The following is a 15,900-nucleotide window of genomic DNA, read 5'->3' on the forward strand; positions in this document are numbered from 1 at the left end:
CAAATAGCATCCAACAACATCCAACTGTCCAGCGGCAAAAGCCAAGTACCCATGTCACAGCTCCCCTTTATATACATTTAATCAATTCTTTGTAGACTGTATCATACATTTTTCTGTTTCAATTCTCTTTTATCCTGTGCCGAGCACACTTTTGAATTTTTATTTACATTACCCATCTCCTAAGGATGCATTCAGGTGCCAGTGACTAAAAGTATCTCCATTTAGTTCAAGGTAAATGCCTTTAAATAATATATCTAAACATTTCCTATATTTATGCATATACTCATCATACAATACTACAGGTACATTGTGAAGACCTTTGTTAATTGGATTTCAGCTACAATAGTCAGCCTCAAGTACTCCATCACTTTAAACTCTGTTCTACTTCATTATTTTTCAGGCTTGCACAGCATATCTTTTTCCCCTCTGTAATAAGCTCATATTTTCACCAGCACTGTAATTTCCCTGTAGGAATAACTACCACAGAACAACCACTCAACTTCTACATGTGGGTCAACCACCTCCATAAAAACCAAACCTACGCCTCCTGAGTTGCAGATAAGCTAGAAGTTAGTAATTGAAGGTTGCTGAAGCCTACCCACATCATACCTTTTCACTACTGAAACTGACTGCAAGCCAAATTCATTGGTTCATGAAACTACAGCCTCATTTCTAGAAGCGCTCCTGGAAGACTAAGTCAGTGATGACTGATGCTAAAAAAGGCACAGATACATTCAACCAGCTTAAAATCTCTTACATAAGCCCCGAAATAATCGGGGGGGGGGAATAAGAGAAGCCTTAATATCTGCAAGGACTTTGATGTAGCACAAACAAGTCTTAGTGCTTTTCAAGCCTGTTTTAATGACTTTCTTATGAGTGAAAGCCCTTAAAAAAGCACAAGTTTGCCTTTATAAATTAGTGGGAATAGCAACATTAAAAGGAACACTTTGCTACAGTATTCAAATACACTTATATAACTACAACATTTGTCTAGTAAAGGATACAACACAGTACATAGAGAGAATAACCAGAAATTTCTTTAAACATAATAAAAATTACAAACAAGTTATATATGTATATTCTACAGAAAATAATTCCAGACTAAGCACAACACAAACCAGAGAACATCAAGTGCTGTTCCAGTGAGACAACAGCAGCTTTTAAAAAATATATCAGAGCTAGCTGTGGGTAGCACTGAAAATACTACCATAATAATTCTTAAAATACACTAAAAGACTACCAGATTCAACATGGTTACAACTATCTTTGGTTTCAAAGTTTTTTTCTTTTCATCTGAACAGTACTGAATGGGAAAACACAAAAATGATCCAAAGTTACCTGAAAAACTGCCTTTATTACTCTGACGGACTAATGTTATTACTTTGTCAAAGCAAACTATGGAAGTTAGGGAAGCTCACACCAAAAAAAAAATCTCAGGAACACTACTCGTGGCAAGAACTCAAGGAAGCACAGATGACTAGCATGGCAGCCAAGAGTAAAAGGAGAGAGAATATTAATAAAAAAAATCTTGAAGTTTTCACTAAGGACTCCACACACCATAACAAACATGTGTAATGATATCCTAGGCAACAGGACAACACAAACAGTTTCAAATGCAAATAAGCACAAGGAGAGAAACTATGGCTTGTTTTTTGTTTCTGTTTTTTTAAACAGACTATCAACATGTCAGGTCCACTGATGCGTTTCACTTTGTATCCAATCAGTTCACATGGATCCACTGAGAGTTCATTTTCAACAGGTTTAGCAAGGCAGATGGACTGTTTGAAAGCTGGCAAAAAGTAGTGCTGAGACTTTTTTTCCCTTTCCTGAAGAGAAGGATCTTTCAGTAGAAGTAATTGTTAAAAGATCTTTACACAAAGGTTCCAAGCTTAGGTGGTGTATCATAACACTTCTGCATAAAGACACAACTTAAATACCTGAGACATTAATGTGACCATCGGTTACAGGATTACACAGAGATAATGATTTACCATCACATGGACTGTTCCCCCACAAATCATAGCATACTTTAATAAACTAGTGAACCACGTAATGCATTTTTCTCTCTTTCAGATTAACACATAAGAATCATAGAATTATTTAGGTTGGAAAAGACATTTAAAATCATCAAGTCCAACTGTTAACCTAGCACTGCCAAGTCCACCACTAAACCACGTCCCTAAGCACCACATCTACACACCTTTTAAATACCTCCAGGGATGGTGAGTCAACCACTTCACTGGGCCTGTTCCAATGCTTTACAATCCTTTTGGTGAAGAAATTTTTCCTAATATCTAATCTAAACCTCCCCTGGTACAACTTAAGGCCACTTCCTCTCATCCCATGGCTTGTGGCTTGGGAGAAGAGACTGACACGCACCTGGCTACAACCTCCTTTCAGGCAGAAAGAAAGAAAGAAAGAAATCAACCTCCTAAAGAGAGTGATAAGGTCTCTCCTGAGCCTCCTTTTCTCCAAGCTAAACAACCCCAGTTCCCTCAGCCGCCCCTCATCAGACTTCTGCTCTAGACCCTTCACCAGCTTCGTTGCCCTTCTCTGGACACGCTCCAGCACCTCAATGCCTTTCTGGTAGTAAGGGGCCCAAAGCTGAACACAGTATTCGAGGTGCGGCCTCACCAGTGCCGAGTACAGGGGCACGATCACTCCCCTAGTCCTGCTGGCCACCCTACTTCTGATACAAGCCAGGATGCTATTGGCCTTCTTGGCCACCTGGGCACACTGCTGGCTCATATTCAGGCGGCTGTCGACTGACACCCCCAGGTCCTTCTCTGCTGGGCAGCTTTCCAGCCACTCTTCCCCAAGCCTGTAGCGCTACATGGGGTTGTTGTGACCCAAGTGCAGGACCCAACACTTAGCCTTGTTGAACCTCATACAACTGGCCTCAGCCCATGGATCCAGCCTGTCCAGATCCCTTTGCAGAGCCTTCCTACCCTCAAGCAGATCAACACTCCTGCACAACTTGGTGTCATCTGCAAACTTACTGAGGGTGCACTCAATCCCCTCGTCCAGACCACTGATAAAGATATTAAACAGAACTGGCCCCGATACTGAGCCCTGGGATACGGATAATGTATGATAAGGATACAAAGAATTACATATAATATTTCAATATGCTTTCTTCCTTAACTCTTTATTGTAAAAGGCAGTGGTTTTGAACCATCATTTGGAACAGATAATTAATATCAGCATTTAAGTTCTTTAAAACCTTCATAAAAACAGCTTTGTCTTACCATGACTGTGGGCAGTTCCTGGGCTGAGAGATGGTTGGAGTAACTCTTTGGTTGGAGTAAAATAGGCTTCTTTCCCCTGGCGCTGGCTCATTGTTCCTGGAGTTAAAAGCTGTGATTCATCGCTGTTTGTTACCACTGCTGAAATACAAAATGGATGCTCATTCAATGATGTTATGTGCTTGTGCATAGATTTCTACTAACAACTTAGCACTGCTATTTATGAAACTGGTACTGCAAATACTGTCTTGCAAATTTTTTCATTCTAGAAGACGAGGATTTCAAACCAGAGATTTGCTTTGAAGGGGACAGCAGAAAGCAGCTGACAAGACTGGTCTAAGAGATGAGGCGGAAGATGAAAACAAAAACTAGGAGGAGGTAAGAAAGGCTGCTACGGAATACAGGTACAGCACCAAACTGTTACTTAACTTCTGAAATCCTGCTTTCTTCACCACTTTTGTGAGAGTTCTTGGTTTAACGAGGCACAACACAGCCAACCCAGGAAGTGGCTTGCCAGATCAAGCTGTGCCACCATCTCAGAACGCTAAGATGAACGTATGTATGTACATCACAAGAAACACGTCTTATTAATAAAGATCAAGTATAGAGACTGTCAAGGGAAAGGTTTAAAGCAGAAGAGTTACTCTCTTGAACCTTATCAGTCTGAAAGACTTGTTTGACGTCTTCTAGCTATTTGTAAGATCACCTGGCCAGCCATCCTGTTTATACTGTCTGTACATTTCCTTAAGCTGCACACAACAAAACTGTACCTTTTCTAATCTCGTGGAAGAATGGCTGACTCAGTAGCATCTGTCCTGTGGAAGCAGATATACTGACAAAAAGAGATCAGAGGGGGAAACAAAAGATGCTTACTAAAGAAGAGCCTGCCTAAAAGACTGGAATTTACAACGCAGCTCATTTTAAGAGTTCCCAAGCTTTCCTCAAACAGTTTTAAAAGTTCAGCAGAAGATCTAGTCTAAGTAAACAAGTTCCATTTTCTGGATGGAATCTGCAAAGTACAGAGGCCCTCCTTGTAGCTTTATTTCTACTATTATTACAGTAACGGAAACATTTTTTCAGCAAAGCCTAGCATAAACAGAAGGCAGAATGAAGAATGCAAGGATGCCAGGATACCTACCTGTACTATTTTTCTACATCAGATAAACCATCTAAAGTTCTGCTCCAGACAAACTATACCCTATGCAGACTGCTGCTCAGGAAAAATATGTGAGGAGATGGACAAGGGAGGCAAAGAGCTCATTTCACCAGTTCAGAGTTCAAGTCTGTCAGTGCCAGAAGGCCAATACTTCAAAGTAGTGACTGACTTCGCTCTTCTTGTAGTACCCCCAAACCAGCTTGTTATTTTCCTGCAGCTACAAGTACAAGGAAAGGGGGGGAGCAGGGGAGTTGCTGAAGTCTTGGGAAGGGACTGCACCACAAAAGGTCCGGTATCTGAACTGAAAAATAAAAGGGTGGCTAGAAAACAGCTGCTTCACAGGGAGCTACTTCACAAAATGGGCCCCTTCGAAGGGAATGAGCTACACTCACTTGTTTTAAAAACGTTTAAGGTGTGCTGAAGTAGCACCAACTTTCCAGCAATTAGCTGAAAGCTGTTCTCGAAGAGCCACTGGCCATTTAGCTCCAGAGGAACAGGATTTCACAGCCCCCCACTGTGGGCTGCACTCCGGCTCCACGGGCGGGTAGGCACTCCATGGATGGGCAGCTCGCCTGCCACGCCGTCAGCCGTGTCGGAGACCCACTCTGCGGCAGGAATTGCACTAACAACCCTTCCTCGAGTGACCTGTGCAGAAGGCTCATTTCTAAAGAGGCAGCGTGCAGCACCGCTAGCTTTTTTTTAAGCTATAAGCTTTGGAAATGTCAAAGTTTTTTTAAGCTGTCGAGACACGACCATTTCTCAGGTGGTACTGGCCAGTAATTTGAAGCGTAAGCAAGCTTTGCACAAAAGTTTTACCAAAGCATGAACTGAACTCAGTAATGTTAACTCAGTAACACCCACAGGGTTACGAGCTTCAAGTTCACTGTGAAATTCATGCTCCTTCGTTAGTCTGCAGATTCAATCTGGGTCCTGCAAAGACTGCTAGCAGCATCAGAAAGGCTCCTTTCCTACAAAACAAAGTTTATGTATCACATAACATAGAATATCTTGTGGTAAGCACTTTGCAGGCCTGGGGGTTCAAGATGGACTTCTTCAATCAAGTGGGGTTTTGAGAAATTCCATCTATATAGCTGAAGGATGATTAGCAGGAGAGCTTTTAAATCTCCTTTTTATACAAAGCATTATAAAAGTACTAAACAAACGGAAATAAATCAGTTAAGAACATAAATGTCTATCCACACTGTAGCAGCCACTAGGAAGAAGTTGTCCCCCGCCTTCAAAATGCCTCATCCTGATGCTCAGATGTTTGCTTTGGGGTGAGGGGGAAGACAAGGCAAGGCAGAACATACCTGTTGCTCCAAGCAGGGGATAGTGAATAAGATTACTAAGAGGCTTTCATCTTTTTTCTCTAAAAGACTGACTAATGACCTGATTTTTACAGGTGCCTGTGCAATCACAACTGTAAAATCAGCAGTACCTTCAGGCAGTTAACAAGCTCTGTAAAGATATGCCTTAAGCATCTTATGGCAGGAACTCTGGAACCTTAAAAGATGGAGATGGAAACAAAGCAAGCTATTACAATGCAAAGGAAAAAGTGCTTGAGACAGGGGGAAAAGTTATGCTAGTAACAAACCTGAGTTTTCAACATGCCATTAAATCACACATCTACCACTCGGAAGCAGATCTTTTTAAGAGAGTAGATTTAATTAGTACATATTAATACATAATGCAGCAATTTGTAGAGGCTCCTTGGCTGCTGTTTATGGCTTCTGATGGATTGATTTCATAAATGCTATAAAAATGTAGGGTACATGCTTAAGTCATCCATTTACTGACAATGTCTGATAGTCCTGTAGCTAATTTTGAACTCCTTTGAAGCATGGAATGATTTTATCCTGGAATACCATTACATTCACAGAATAAAACCAACAGTGATAATGAAAGAGAGCAATGGTCATTTACTCTAGTGACCTTGCTCACTTGTGAAATAAAACTTAGCAAGAATGAATAAATGATGTTCCTAGTCAAACATGTTTTCTTATTTGTCCAAAATACCAAACTGAAACTTACCGTTTTGGACTCACGCGTCCCCATGTACCTGCAGTGTACCTGAAAAACCACACTTAGTTTCCGACTAATCTTCAAAGCACTCACACTTTCTAGTGCACTTTGGTGAGGACAACCAAAACGGGATTTTTTTTTTAAAAAGTTGTTTGTTGTTTTTTTTTTTAAATGTTCCTGGGGAACACCTCACCTATGGAAATGATCAGAGGGCTGGAACACCTCTGCTATGAAGAAAGGCGAGAGAGTTGGGGTTGTTCAGCCTGGAGAAAAGGCGGCTCCAGGGAGACCTTATTGCAGCCTTTCTATATATAAAGGGGGTTTATAAGAAAGATGGAGAAAGACTTTTTACTAAGGCCTATAGTGACAGGACAAGGGGCAACGGTTTTAAACTGAAAGAGGATAGATTTAGATTGGACATATGAAAGAATTTTTTACAGTGAGGGTGGTGAGACACTGGAAAAGGTTGCCCAGACAAGTTGTGGATGCTCCACCCCTGGAAGTGTTCAAGGTCAGGCTAGACAGGGCTTTGAGCAACCTGGTCTAGTGGGGGCTAGATCAGGTTGGGGGGCGGGAGGGAGCAGGGAGGTTGGACTAGATGATCTTTAGAGGTCCCTTCCAACCCAAACAATTCTATGATTCTAATTCTTCTTAGGTTTCACATGCCATCTCCGCAACTTGAAAGACAGATTTGGTAGGCATATGCTCAACGTGTCCGACAAGACATACATTAGCATTGCCAACTATTCCTTCCATTCAAAAGCGTGAAAGTGGTGATTTATTTTTAGACTTTCACTCAGGCTTCAGAGCACTCATCCAAGAGAAAGAAGATCTCCGTTCATCCCCTCCTTCACCTGAGTGAGTTTAAACCCATACCATCTATCTCCTTGAAGATGAGCAGAGGGTTATTTTAGAGAAGAAACATCACTTAGTAAACAACAAAATCTCCTCACGACTCTTTGGAGGGGACTCTTCAATACCAACAAAACTATTAGAGTTGATAATAAATACTTTGTTCAATTTCCTTATACTGGCCATCAAATTACTAATATATAGTTTGTCAGTAAGATTCATGCATCAGAAGAAACACAAATTGGGGTCTTACAGCCAATTTATTTCATCAGATAAAGCTATGAAAAAAAGTAAATATCTGAAGTGGAAGATTCCCAGTTCTTCTGTTTCCACAATGAGCATGTGAAAGTGCCTACACTCTTGAAAATAGCACAAGGACATCAGATATAGGAAAAGGTTTATTATAATTCAATTCTGCATTATTTTTGAATGTCTATATTAAGCGATATCAGCTAAGACCATGGCTTCTGCACAGATTTCTCACCAAAAAGAAAGAATTTGTGCCTGCATCTTTCCCTTCCCCACATACGCAAACTCTTAATCCCAGGTAAAATTATTCTGCCAATCATACAATCACACTAATGCCCATGAACTAATGGCACTAATAAGTCTTTGGCTGCGTTCACACACACACATACACACACTGAAGTTTTCCCTATCACCACACCAGATCCAATCCTTATTTGAGTATTACAGTATATACACCTGTTCATTTCTGAAGATGTAAATTTATTGAAATTAAGTGAAACGTATAGTACTATAAACAGACAAGCTCCAAGATAAAACTGTTTCTGAACCATTATTTCCATGTCTTTGTTATCAATACTACAATAACATTTGAAGGTTTCATTTCAAACTGATAAATATCTTTTGCTCTTCCAGGTAAGTAATTTAAAAGATTTATTTTTTTCTAGCCATGACTGAGAGAGGTGAAGAATAAACTTTTCCCACTAAAAAAAAAAAAGGTTAATGTAGGGAAACATTTAGATGAGTAGTATGCCAGGTAAAATACTTTTCCAACAGCAACTTTTCATTGTACTCCACCTTCTCAATTACACTACAGAAGAAAACCTAGCCCAACAGCCTATATGCAAAGATATATGCTAAATACTATGAACATATGTGCAAACATACTGTAGGAGAGGGGAGTCACTTACTTGATAGTCCATGAGAGTCTCTGTTATCACCATGATGCTGTGTACACATACAATTGAAGAATGAAGAACAGCAAACAAAAAAATCCAGGCCAGGAAGAAGCAAGTGCACAAAAGCAGCAGCAGCGGGAAAGAAGGAGGACAATGAAAACAGTGTTAGTTCATAACTAAAATACAACATGCACCTCAATACCAAAGGCAACACCTCAAGAGACTTAGCAGTTCTGAAAAGTTGAAGCAACAAAACTGACAAATATGCTTATAGAGAAGCCATTATTAGAAGCCATCATTGTATATGGTTAGTAAACAGCAACTGCCCCAACTGCTAATTCTGAGTGGAACCTCTCCATCAGCAATTTAGTGCTCATATGACTTGATACACAATATATTTTAAGAAATTTTTAGCTGGAATGTTTTCAGAAGACCAAAGCTCTGAAATAACACAAAATTTGTTTCCAAAACTGCTCCACTTTCAGACAGGTGTTTTGGAAAGACAAAAACTTTTAAGCGATCAGTAATGTGCAAGCATCCACTAATGCCAGATCCAAGCCTAACTGCTTTTGCACACAAACACGAACTTAGAAGCCATAGATTCAGTTCATCTACAAACACAGGTAACATTTGAAATTGCTTTGGATGCAAGACAAGCAGTGCAGTTTTAAATTTAAGAGGACATTTTACACTAAAGCATTTCCAAAGAATCGAGTTGTATAAAAAAATTATCTCTGTCCCACTGAATGCCTCAAATATAGGCACTACAAGAGAGTAATTATGTAGTAATAGTTTGTACTCCTTTCTGACATTTGGTCTGGAATCTTTTATAAATTCATTGCTACCTAAGGCCACAACTGGGGCTAAGATCCCACTGTGCTCAGCCGTGTACAGATGTAAGGTAAGTTCCCCCTATGTCTTAAAGGATTTACTACCTTTGAAACCCATGAATAACAGAAAAGCAGGCGAAAACAAGCCAACTGATCAGTATGAACATTTCCTCCTTAAAAATAAAATAAATCCAAACATGCTGTATCTTCTATCTCCCAAACAAAAAACTTCTGCTCCATATAGGAGAGAAATCCTTGCCCTGCTTTAAAGAAGATCCAATCTTGCCTCTCTGTTATCAGGACTAAACAGTAGGAAATGTAAAAAAGAAAAATAAAAATCTTAGCAAGCAGAAGTCTTGTCTTACACTCCTGATCTCAAAACGCGGACTTTTATCCCTCACAGCTGCCTAGGGGTGTTAAATTGACACTGCAACATGCAAATGTAAAGTACTGTAATGAGAATACTACGATTGCAGTACACATCATTGGAAAGGTGAGGGAACCCTTCTTTCATGATTTTGCACTTTCTGGAAAAAGACTTGATTAAACAAGAGAAACTGAAATAAATTATAAGTGCATTTGGTAAACAACCTTCTATCCCTGTCAGAGACTAAATTTAGGTCAAAGAGTGAAACACTGCTAAGGGACCCATGAACTTACCAGACAGGTTTAGGTACTAGTACATGAAACGCATTCAAGAATTCAACGGTTTTCAAGGCAAAGTGTTTCTTTTTAATGTACAGGTAACATACTGCAGACTAGGAAACAATTTATGTTTGGACTGGAACTGCTTTACCCTACATTGGTTTTACATTCAAGACAATAGCGACTGACAAGACAGCAAGATAAAGGAGCCTGCAGTAACTGCACAGAGATCCAGCAACCGACTGAAGGACTGGGAACACCACTATTCAGCACTGCTCTGCTTTATTTCACACTAAAAGTTGGAAAGCAAGAAGAAGAGAACTGGAAAAATAATTGTAAACAGACATATAGGATCAGAAGTTTCTGAGACTCAGCGTGTTCACTCGCAGTGCATACTTACACGTTGAAGAAACAGAGTGAAAAAGCACCGCAGCAGGTCCTGTCTCACTGCCTGCCTCTCAAGCAGCCTTGACCAACATACAACATGACACCACAGAGCAGGGCACCCCGTCACCCGAGACGATGCAGGGACTTTTTATGTAAATATTTTAGCATTGCATGGTTAATCCTATGAACTGGTACAAACAGCTCCCACGCCAGAGGCTGAAACACAAGCCTGTCTAACTCTGTCCCTGATCTTCTCCAATAGACATTCTGTTTACACACCAAACTGCCTCCGTTGCTGGTCAACCCCCTCTCTTCATTAGAACTATTTGGGCCTGTGTATTTACCTAAAACCTGCAGAATATATATTTCTCAATACTGATGCAAGATGTTCAGATAGTGAAATGAGACTATTTTGACCAAAAAGACCTCTTCATGTTCCAATAGCCTATTGCACCTCTATCAGCTGCAATTCATATCACTGCAGATCGGGGATTCAAACCCCTAAGGGAACGAAACATGACAGTTTTACTACTTCGCTGTTTTCTCTGAAAAGAATGCCCTCAGGGCGTTCCTGACCATCACCTCCCACAATTTTCATTCTAAATATACAAAATTAGGAGAAACACACACTTATTTCCAGAGACACAGCCTACCCTTATTTTCACATTTATTTAATTGATGACTTTGATTACAGAACAAGTCCTTTGACAAGGGAGGTTCTCCGCACTACATGATTGATTTAGCTTCTGCTGAGGCACATTTAAAGATGTTACCACTAAAACATACAAAACCTAGCCCTCCTCCCAGTACAGTTTTAGATTAAGACTAAAGGAATAAAACCAGCAATATAAACCACCACATGAGACAGCAGCCATAATTCTGTTTTCATATAAAAGCAGCTCTGTGCTTCAGAAAAGTATTATTTTTAGACATTCATTTCTCAGAAATAAAGCTTACAACAACTGCTACTAAGCCTAAAATTATATCTGCCCACTTGTTCTATAAAACAAAATCTTTTTCCTTTTGAAGAAAAGCAAAAACATATGTCATGCTAGCATGTCTGAACCTCACACTACAAAAGATAAATTTGTTAAAAATACTTCCTAGATTTACAATCTAAATCTACAGCTAAATTCTTAATAAAGTTTAAATGCACGTTTTAAAGCCAAGTTAGAGTTTTGACGCTGCTGAAGACAGACTTTTCCTGAAAGCAGTCTCTAATATATGTAAATCACTAAGATTAATCATGTTACATTTAAATTCAGGACCACTAAACCCAACCTGCAAAGCTGATCAGTAAAAAGGACCTCTATCCTATGCTTCAAGGAAAAAAGGTACTTTTATGTCTGCTGATGTATTTAAATAGCAAGAACTAACTGTAAAAGTTACACTAAAGGCAACATATTTATGAAATACATGTTTTGGTAAAAATTAGAGCCAACTAGAAAGTTTTCTAAAAAAATAATTTAGAAAAAGCATCATTTACACCAAACATTCCCATGTAATGTTCTGAGTTCTGGGCCAGTGAGGCTTGTTTAAATTAAATTATTTTAATTTTTACAGAAAAATAGCTAAAAACTGTTCTGAAACAAGAACTCAAACCAAAGTGTCTAGTATTTTGCACTGCTTTAATGGTGCCGACTATAAAAATAGTTTGCTAAGCTGTCATAAAATTTGTCTTCAGATACAGTGTATATAAACCTAATTATTAGACAGGAAAAGCATTTCATGTAAGACTTTTCTCCCTAGACTGATTCTGGAAAGAAAAGCCCACAATATGAAGTTCTGTGATCTCCTCCTCTGTTTTTCTCCAAAACGCATTAGAAAGCTGACACCTCCAAAAAGGGCTTTTTCAGGTACCTCCTAGAAACCCCCCAAATGACTTAAACCATGTAGCGAAATGTTGATCAGTGTTCCTCATGCATGTTTACAACTCATGTATTTCATGAATGTTAATCAGACAAGTGGAATTTAAAAAAAAAATCAGGTTGCTGCTAAAAGTCTGGAATACTGAACAATGTCAAACATGACCTTTCAAAAAATTTAAGATTCTGGGAAATGTCAGGATTTGTATACACTCAAGGTCTTCAAAATTACTAGGTCCAATCTCTCTTAAAATATATGCTTTTTTTTTTTAATATGTCAGTTTCAATTTTTTACTGTGGTGTACACCAGACCAAGTACATTAGGCTCCCAGATAAGCTTTCCAAAATGTTTTTAACAGCTGTAGTACAATACACAAAACTTCACAATGTAACTGCAATTAAGATAGACAATTTACCCATTAAACGATATTTTGGTAAGAAACGCTTAGAGTAGCCAATCACAGTATATCATTATTTAAAAAAAAATAATATTCTGAGATGACACTTCAGGTGCCTAAGCACATAAGATGAAAGGCAAATCTATCCTTATACTCAGCATTCCTCTGAAGCAGACTTGGTAAAACATATAGAGCCTTATTTCAAGATACCTTCTTAAAATCATGCTATTGTGAAAGCATGTCAAAAAGAAAACTAGCACATTTCAAGTTACTTTGAAGTTTTTTGTAAACTGGTAATTTTTTTTTTTATTTTAGGAAACAAGGAGCACAGCAATTGAATTGACAGGATTTTTAAAAAAATATATATCCTATTGCACAGGTGACAGATGATACTTATAGTATGTTGCGCCTGAGATATAGATGCACTGGCCCTGCAACAAATCAATGAATGTGTTTATTACAGAAAAAAGCCAAGGATTTTCTTAATGCACTGCAAAATACCTTGTCTCCAAATTCATCACTTAAGATAAAAACAGTAATAAAACACTTGATCAAATTAATAGCTCCATGTAGTAGCTGAACCATCCCGAATAAAGTTGGTCACTAATGAGGTTTTAAACTTGAGCTTCACTTTAGTTACAGAAAAAATATCCTATTTCCTTTGGAAGGCAGTGCTTTGTATCAGAAAGCAGCTTTGGAAACAAAAAAACATTTCCTGCTTCAGCTATTAGAGTGCTTCCATATGACACAGCTTGTGGAAAAATTAAATTCTTAAATAATTTCAACTTGATGATGATGATTAAGTGTCATAGTACCCACTAGCCCTTCCTGTTTTTAAATTGTACTTAGAAAGAAACAGCTGGTATTTTCACTACTTCAGAAATTTTATAATCAGCAAAGATTATCAGCTCTTCCACCAGAAATGACACTGATAACATAATTATCATTCCTCCTGCCTTCATTCTGCTCCTCATTCCACCAAGAAATACATTATTTTTTTTCTTTTGTCCATAGTCACTAACTAGTAAAGTACCAATTAGTAAGACTGAGAGGAATACCTTTTTCTTTTGGGACTCCAAGACACCAAGGATCAAATCCAAGAACCAAATGTTTCTTGACATCCAGCCCTCTTGCCATGAGAATCTAGCAAATGATGGGTGATACTACATGATATTCCAAATGCATTCACCAGAAAAGCATCAATTCAAACCAAACTAGAACAGATTCAAGCCGTTTAATCCTCTCCCTGCAAAAGCATCTTCACATTCATCTGATTACATGAAGCCACATTTAAGTTACTCACTGAATTTCTATCAAGTTCCCCATCAAGCGGAAGGGTCTCCATGCTGAAAGGGCGTGCTGTCTGTCTCTCTGTCAGTTAGAGTTCTTCCATGCTGCTACTCGAGATCCTGGAGGGGGAAAAGAAAAATATAATAATTAACTTCCAATGGCTGAAATCCCTTAGACAGCCAGACTCTCTCTCCTCTACGTTTTAAGAGGGTAAATAGTCTCCTATTGTAAACTGTGTATATTATGGTTCCTTGCAAAACATGCACATTACCCATAAAAACCAACTTTCTAGGATTGAAGGGAGAGGATAGTTTCAAATAAAATGGCCAAAACAAAAGCTACTCACAGAGGCAAGCATTTACTTTTAACCATGCTTGCATCAAATAAGGAAGAGTTATGCTAGAAGAACACAAGCCAAAAAAAAAAGAAAAAGAAAGAAAAAGAAAGAAAGAAAGAAACCCACAGGTTTTGCCCTGTATTTCCCCTTGTTCCAGAGTCCCAGCAGCACACCACTCCCACCCTGCCCTGCAGGCACGCACACACAAGCTGTTTGGGTACGTAAAGGCTGTTCTGGAGCAGAGTTTAGGGCTTCCCAGCATAACTCCAGGAATAGACATGTTTTGCTTTGTGGAACAGAGACACAGCAATTAAATCATTTGTGCAAGCCAGCACCCTCTGTGGCAGAGTGGACACTCAGCTGGTGGTCACCACAAACAGCCAGAAAGCAATGCCTCATTCCCTAGACATTTCCTATTTACTTTTTTTGCTAGAGAATGAAAGCTACAATAAACCTTAGTATTCACACCAAATTTGAAGTCACGGGTGAGACAAGAAAACAGTCTGGAAATCAAGCAAAGCTTGGTGGCAAAAACCATGCCTTAACTGTGCATTCATTTCCTGGATTTGAGGAGGGAAGCAGATCAGGATGGGATGCCTGCAGAGATGCCCACCTACAGCCCACTGCTCTGCTTCTCTCTCCAAGGCTCTCACCAGCAAGACACAAGTGGACACGACGGCTGAAGGCTGGCCTGTTCAAAACAGTAAAGCCAGCATCCCGCAGCGAGAAAACCCTGCAGTCCCACCCTCCACGAAGCCATGATCACACTGCCCTTCCCTCCAGCCTGAGCAAGTGTTTGATCAGAGAATTAGCCCAAGGACATTTTTTTTTCTTTCTTTTTTGTCTTGGGTGGGGTGAAGGGGCAGGAAGCAGCTAAATTACAAGCCAGATTGCTAAACCAACACTTGTGCAAGAGCAGGGGTAACATGGAAATGGTGACTTTTTTTTTAAGCTACAGTGTTAACATATTGCGCTGAGGGTATACATCAAGCTATGGCTTCAGCTCAAGCTTTAGCAGAAACAGATTAACTGAGGACATAGGGGTGAGGGGGATGAGGTGGGAGGAGACAATGCAGCCCCTCCAGGGAGCCTGAGGAGCATCTGGGTGCAGGAGGACAGGAGAAGGGCAAGGTGAGGACCGGCAGAGCACACAAGGAGATCCTGCGGTTCAAAGCCTGCCTCAGGAAATACACACTCATGAAAACAAATCTCACTATAAAGAACAACCATTTGTTCAACAGCTTTCAATGTTTTTATTATCATATTTTTTGTTCTTGTATTATGTAGAGCACATTAGAATTAAAAATCCCTTAGGAAGAACATACAGTATTAACACACTAGTTACCATAACATATGCCACTAAAACACAAAAGGAAGCGTTAATAAAAAGTTTAACAAAAAGACTGTGTGCTAAAGAAACTGCAAATTTTATAGTTCCCTATGACTCAGTTCAAAGAACTGACGAGGATCTTACTCAAGTACCTGAGTAATTACCGAGGTGGCAGGTAACTGGGAAACATATGGCTAGATGTTTTCATGTAAATTCAAAACAGTAGACATCTGAAGGGAGATGGCTACAAGTGACTGATTTGCATTAATAAAATGAAAGATGGCATTACCACAGAAAGAGGAATTCACCCCAGAAGCTCTGTTTCCCGGGGCGGCAGGCACTGCAACACACACCTTCCATACACCAGTGCGGGGATGCAGAACTGGGTAATGTCTCTT

At 39.5% G+C, this 15,900-nt stretch overlaps 1 protein-coding gene across 6 annotated transcripts in view; it reads right to left on the minus strand.

Annotated features, from left to right (window-relative positions):
- Window positions 1-15,900, minus strand: part of OSBPL8 (oxysterol binding protein like 8) — a 101,468-nt gene that overhangs the window by 55,338 nt on the left and 30,230 nt on the right. For 2 of the 6 annotated variants that reach the window (XM_075495801.1, XM_075495808.1), the window contains exons 2-4: window positions 13,849-13,954; window positions 8,433-8,469; window positions 3,249-3,386 (exon numbers count right to left, since the gene is read on the minus strand). In XM_075495801.1, the coding sequence (XP_075351916.1) occupies window positions 3,249-3,386; window positions 8,433-8,469; window positions 13,849-13,890 (217 nt within the window). In that variant the 5' untranslated portion in view covers window positions 13,891-13,954. Of the gene's footprint in view, window positions 1-3,248; window positions 3,387-8,432; window positions 8,470-13,848; window positions 13,955-15,900 lie in introns of those variants that run through there. The other 4 variants (XM_075495825.1, XM_075495852.1, XM_075495818.1 and 1 more) reach the window with 3 other exon arrangements.

Source organism: Mycteria americana, chromosome 1, assembly GCF_035582795.1.
Source record: "Mycteria americana isolate JAX WOST 10 ecotype Jacksonville Zoo and Gardens chromosome 1, USCA_MyAme_1.0, whole genome shotgun sequence".
NCBI lineage: Eukaryota > Metazoa > Chordata > Aves > Ciconiiformes > Ciconiidae > Mycteria > Mycteria americana.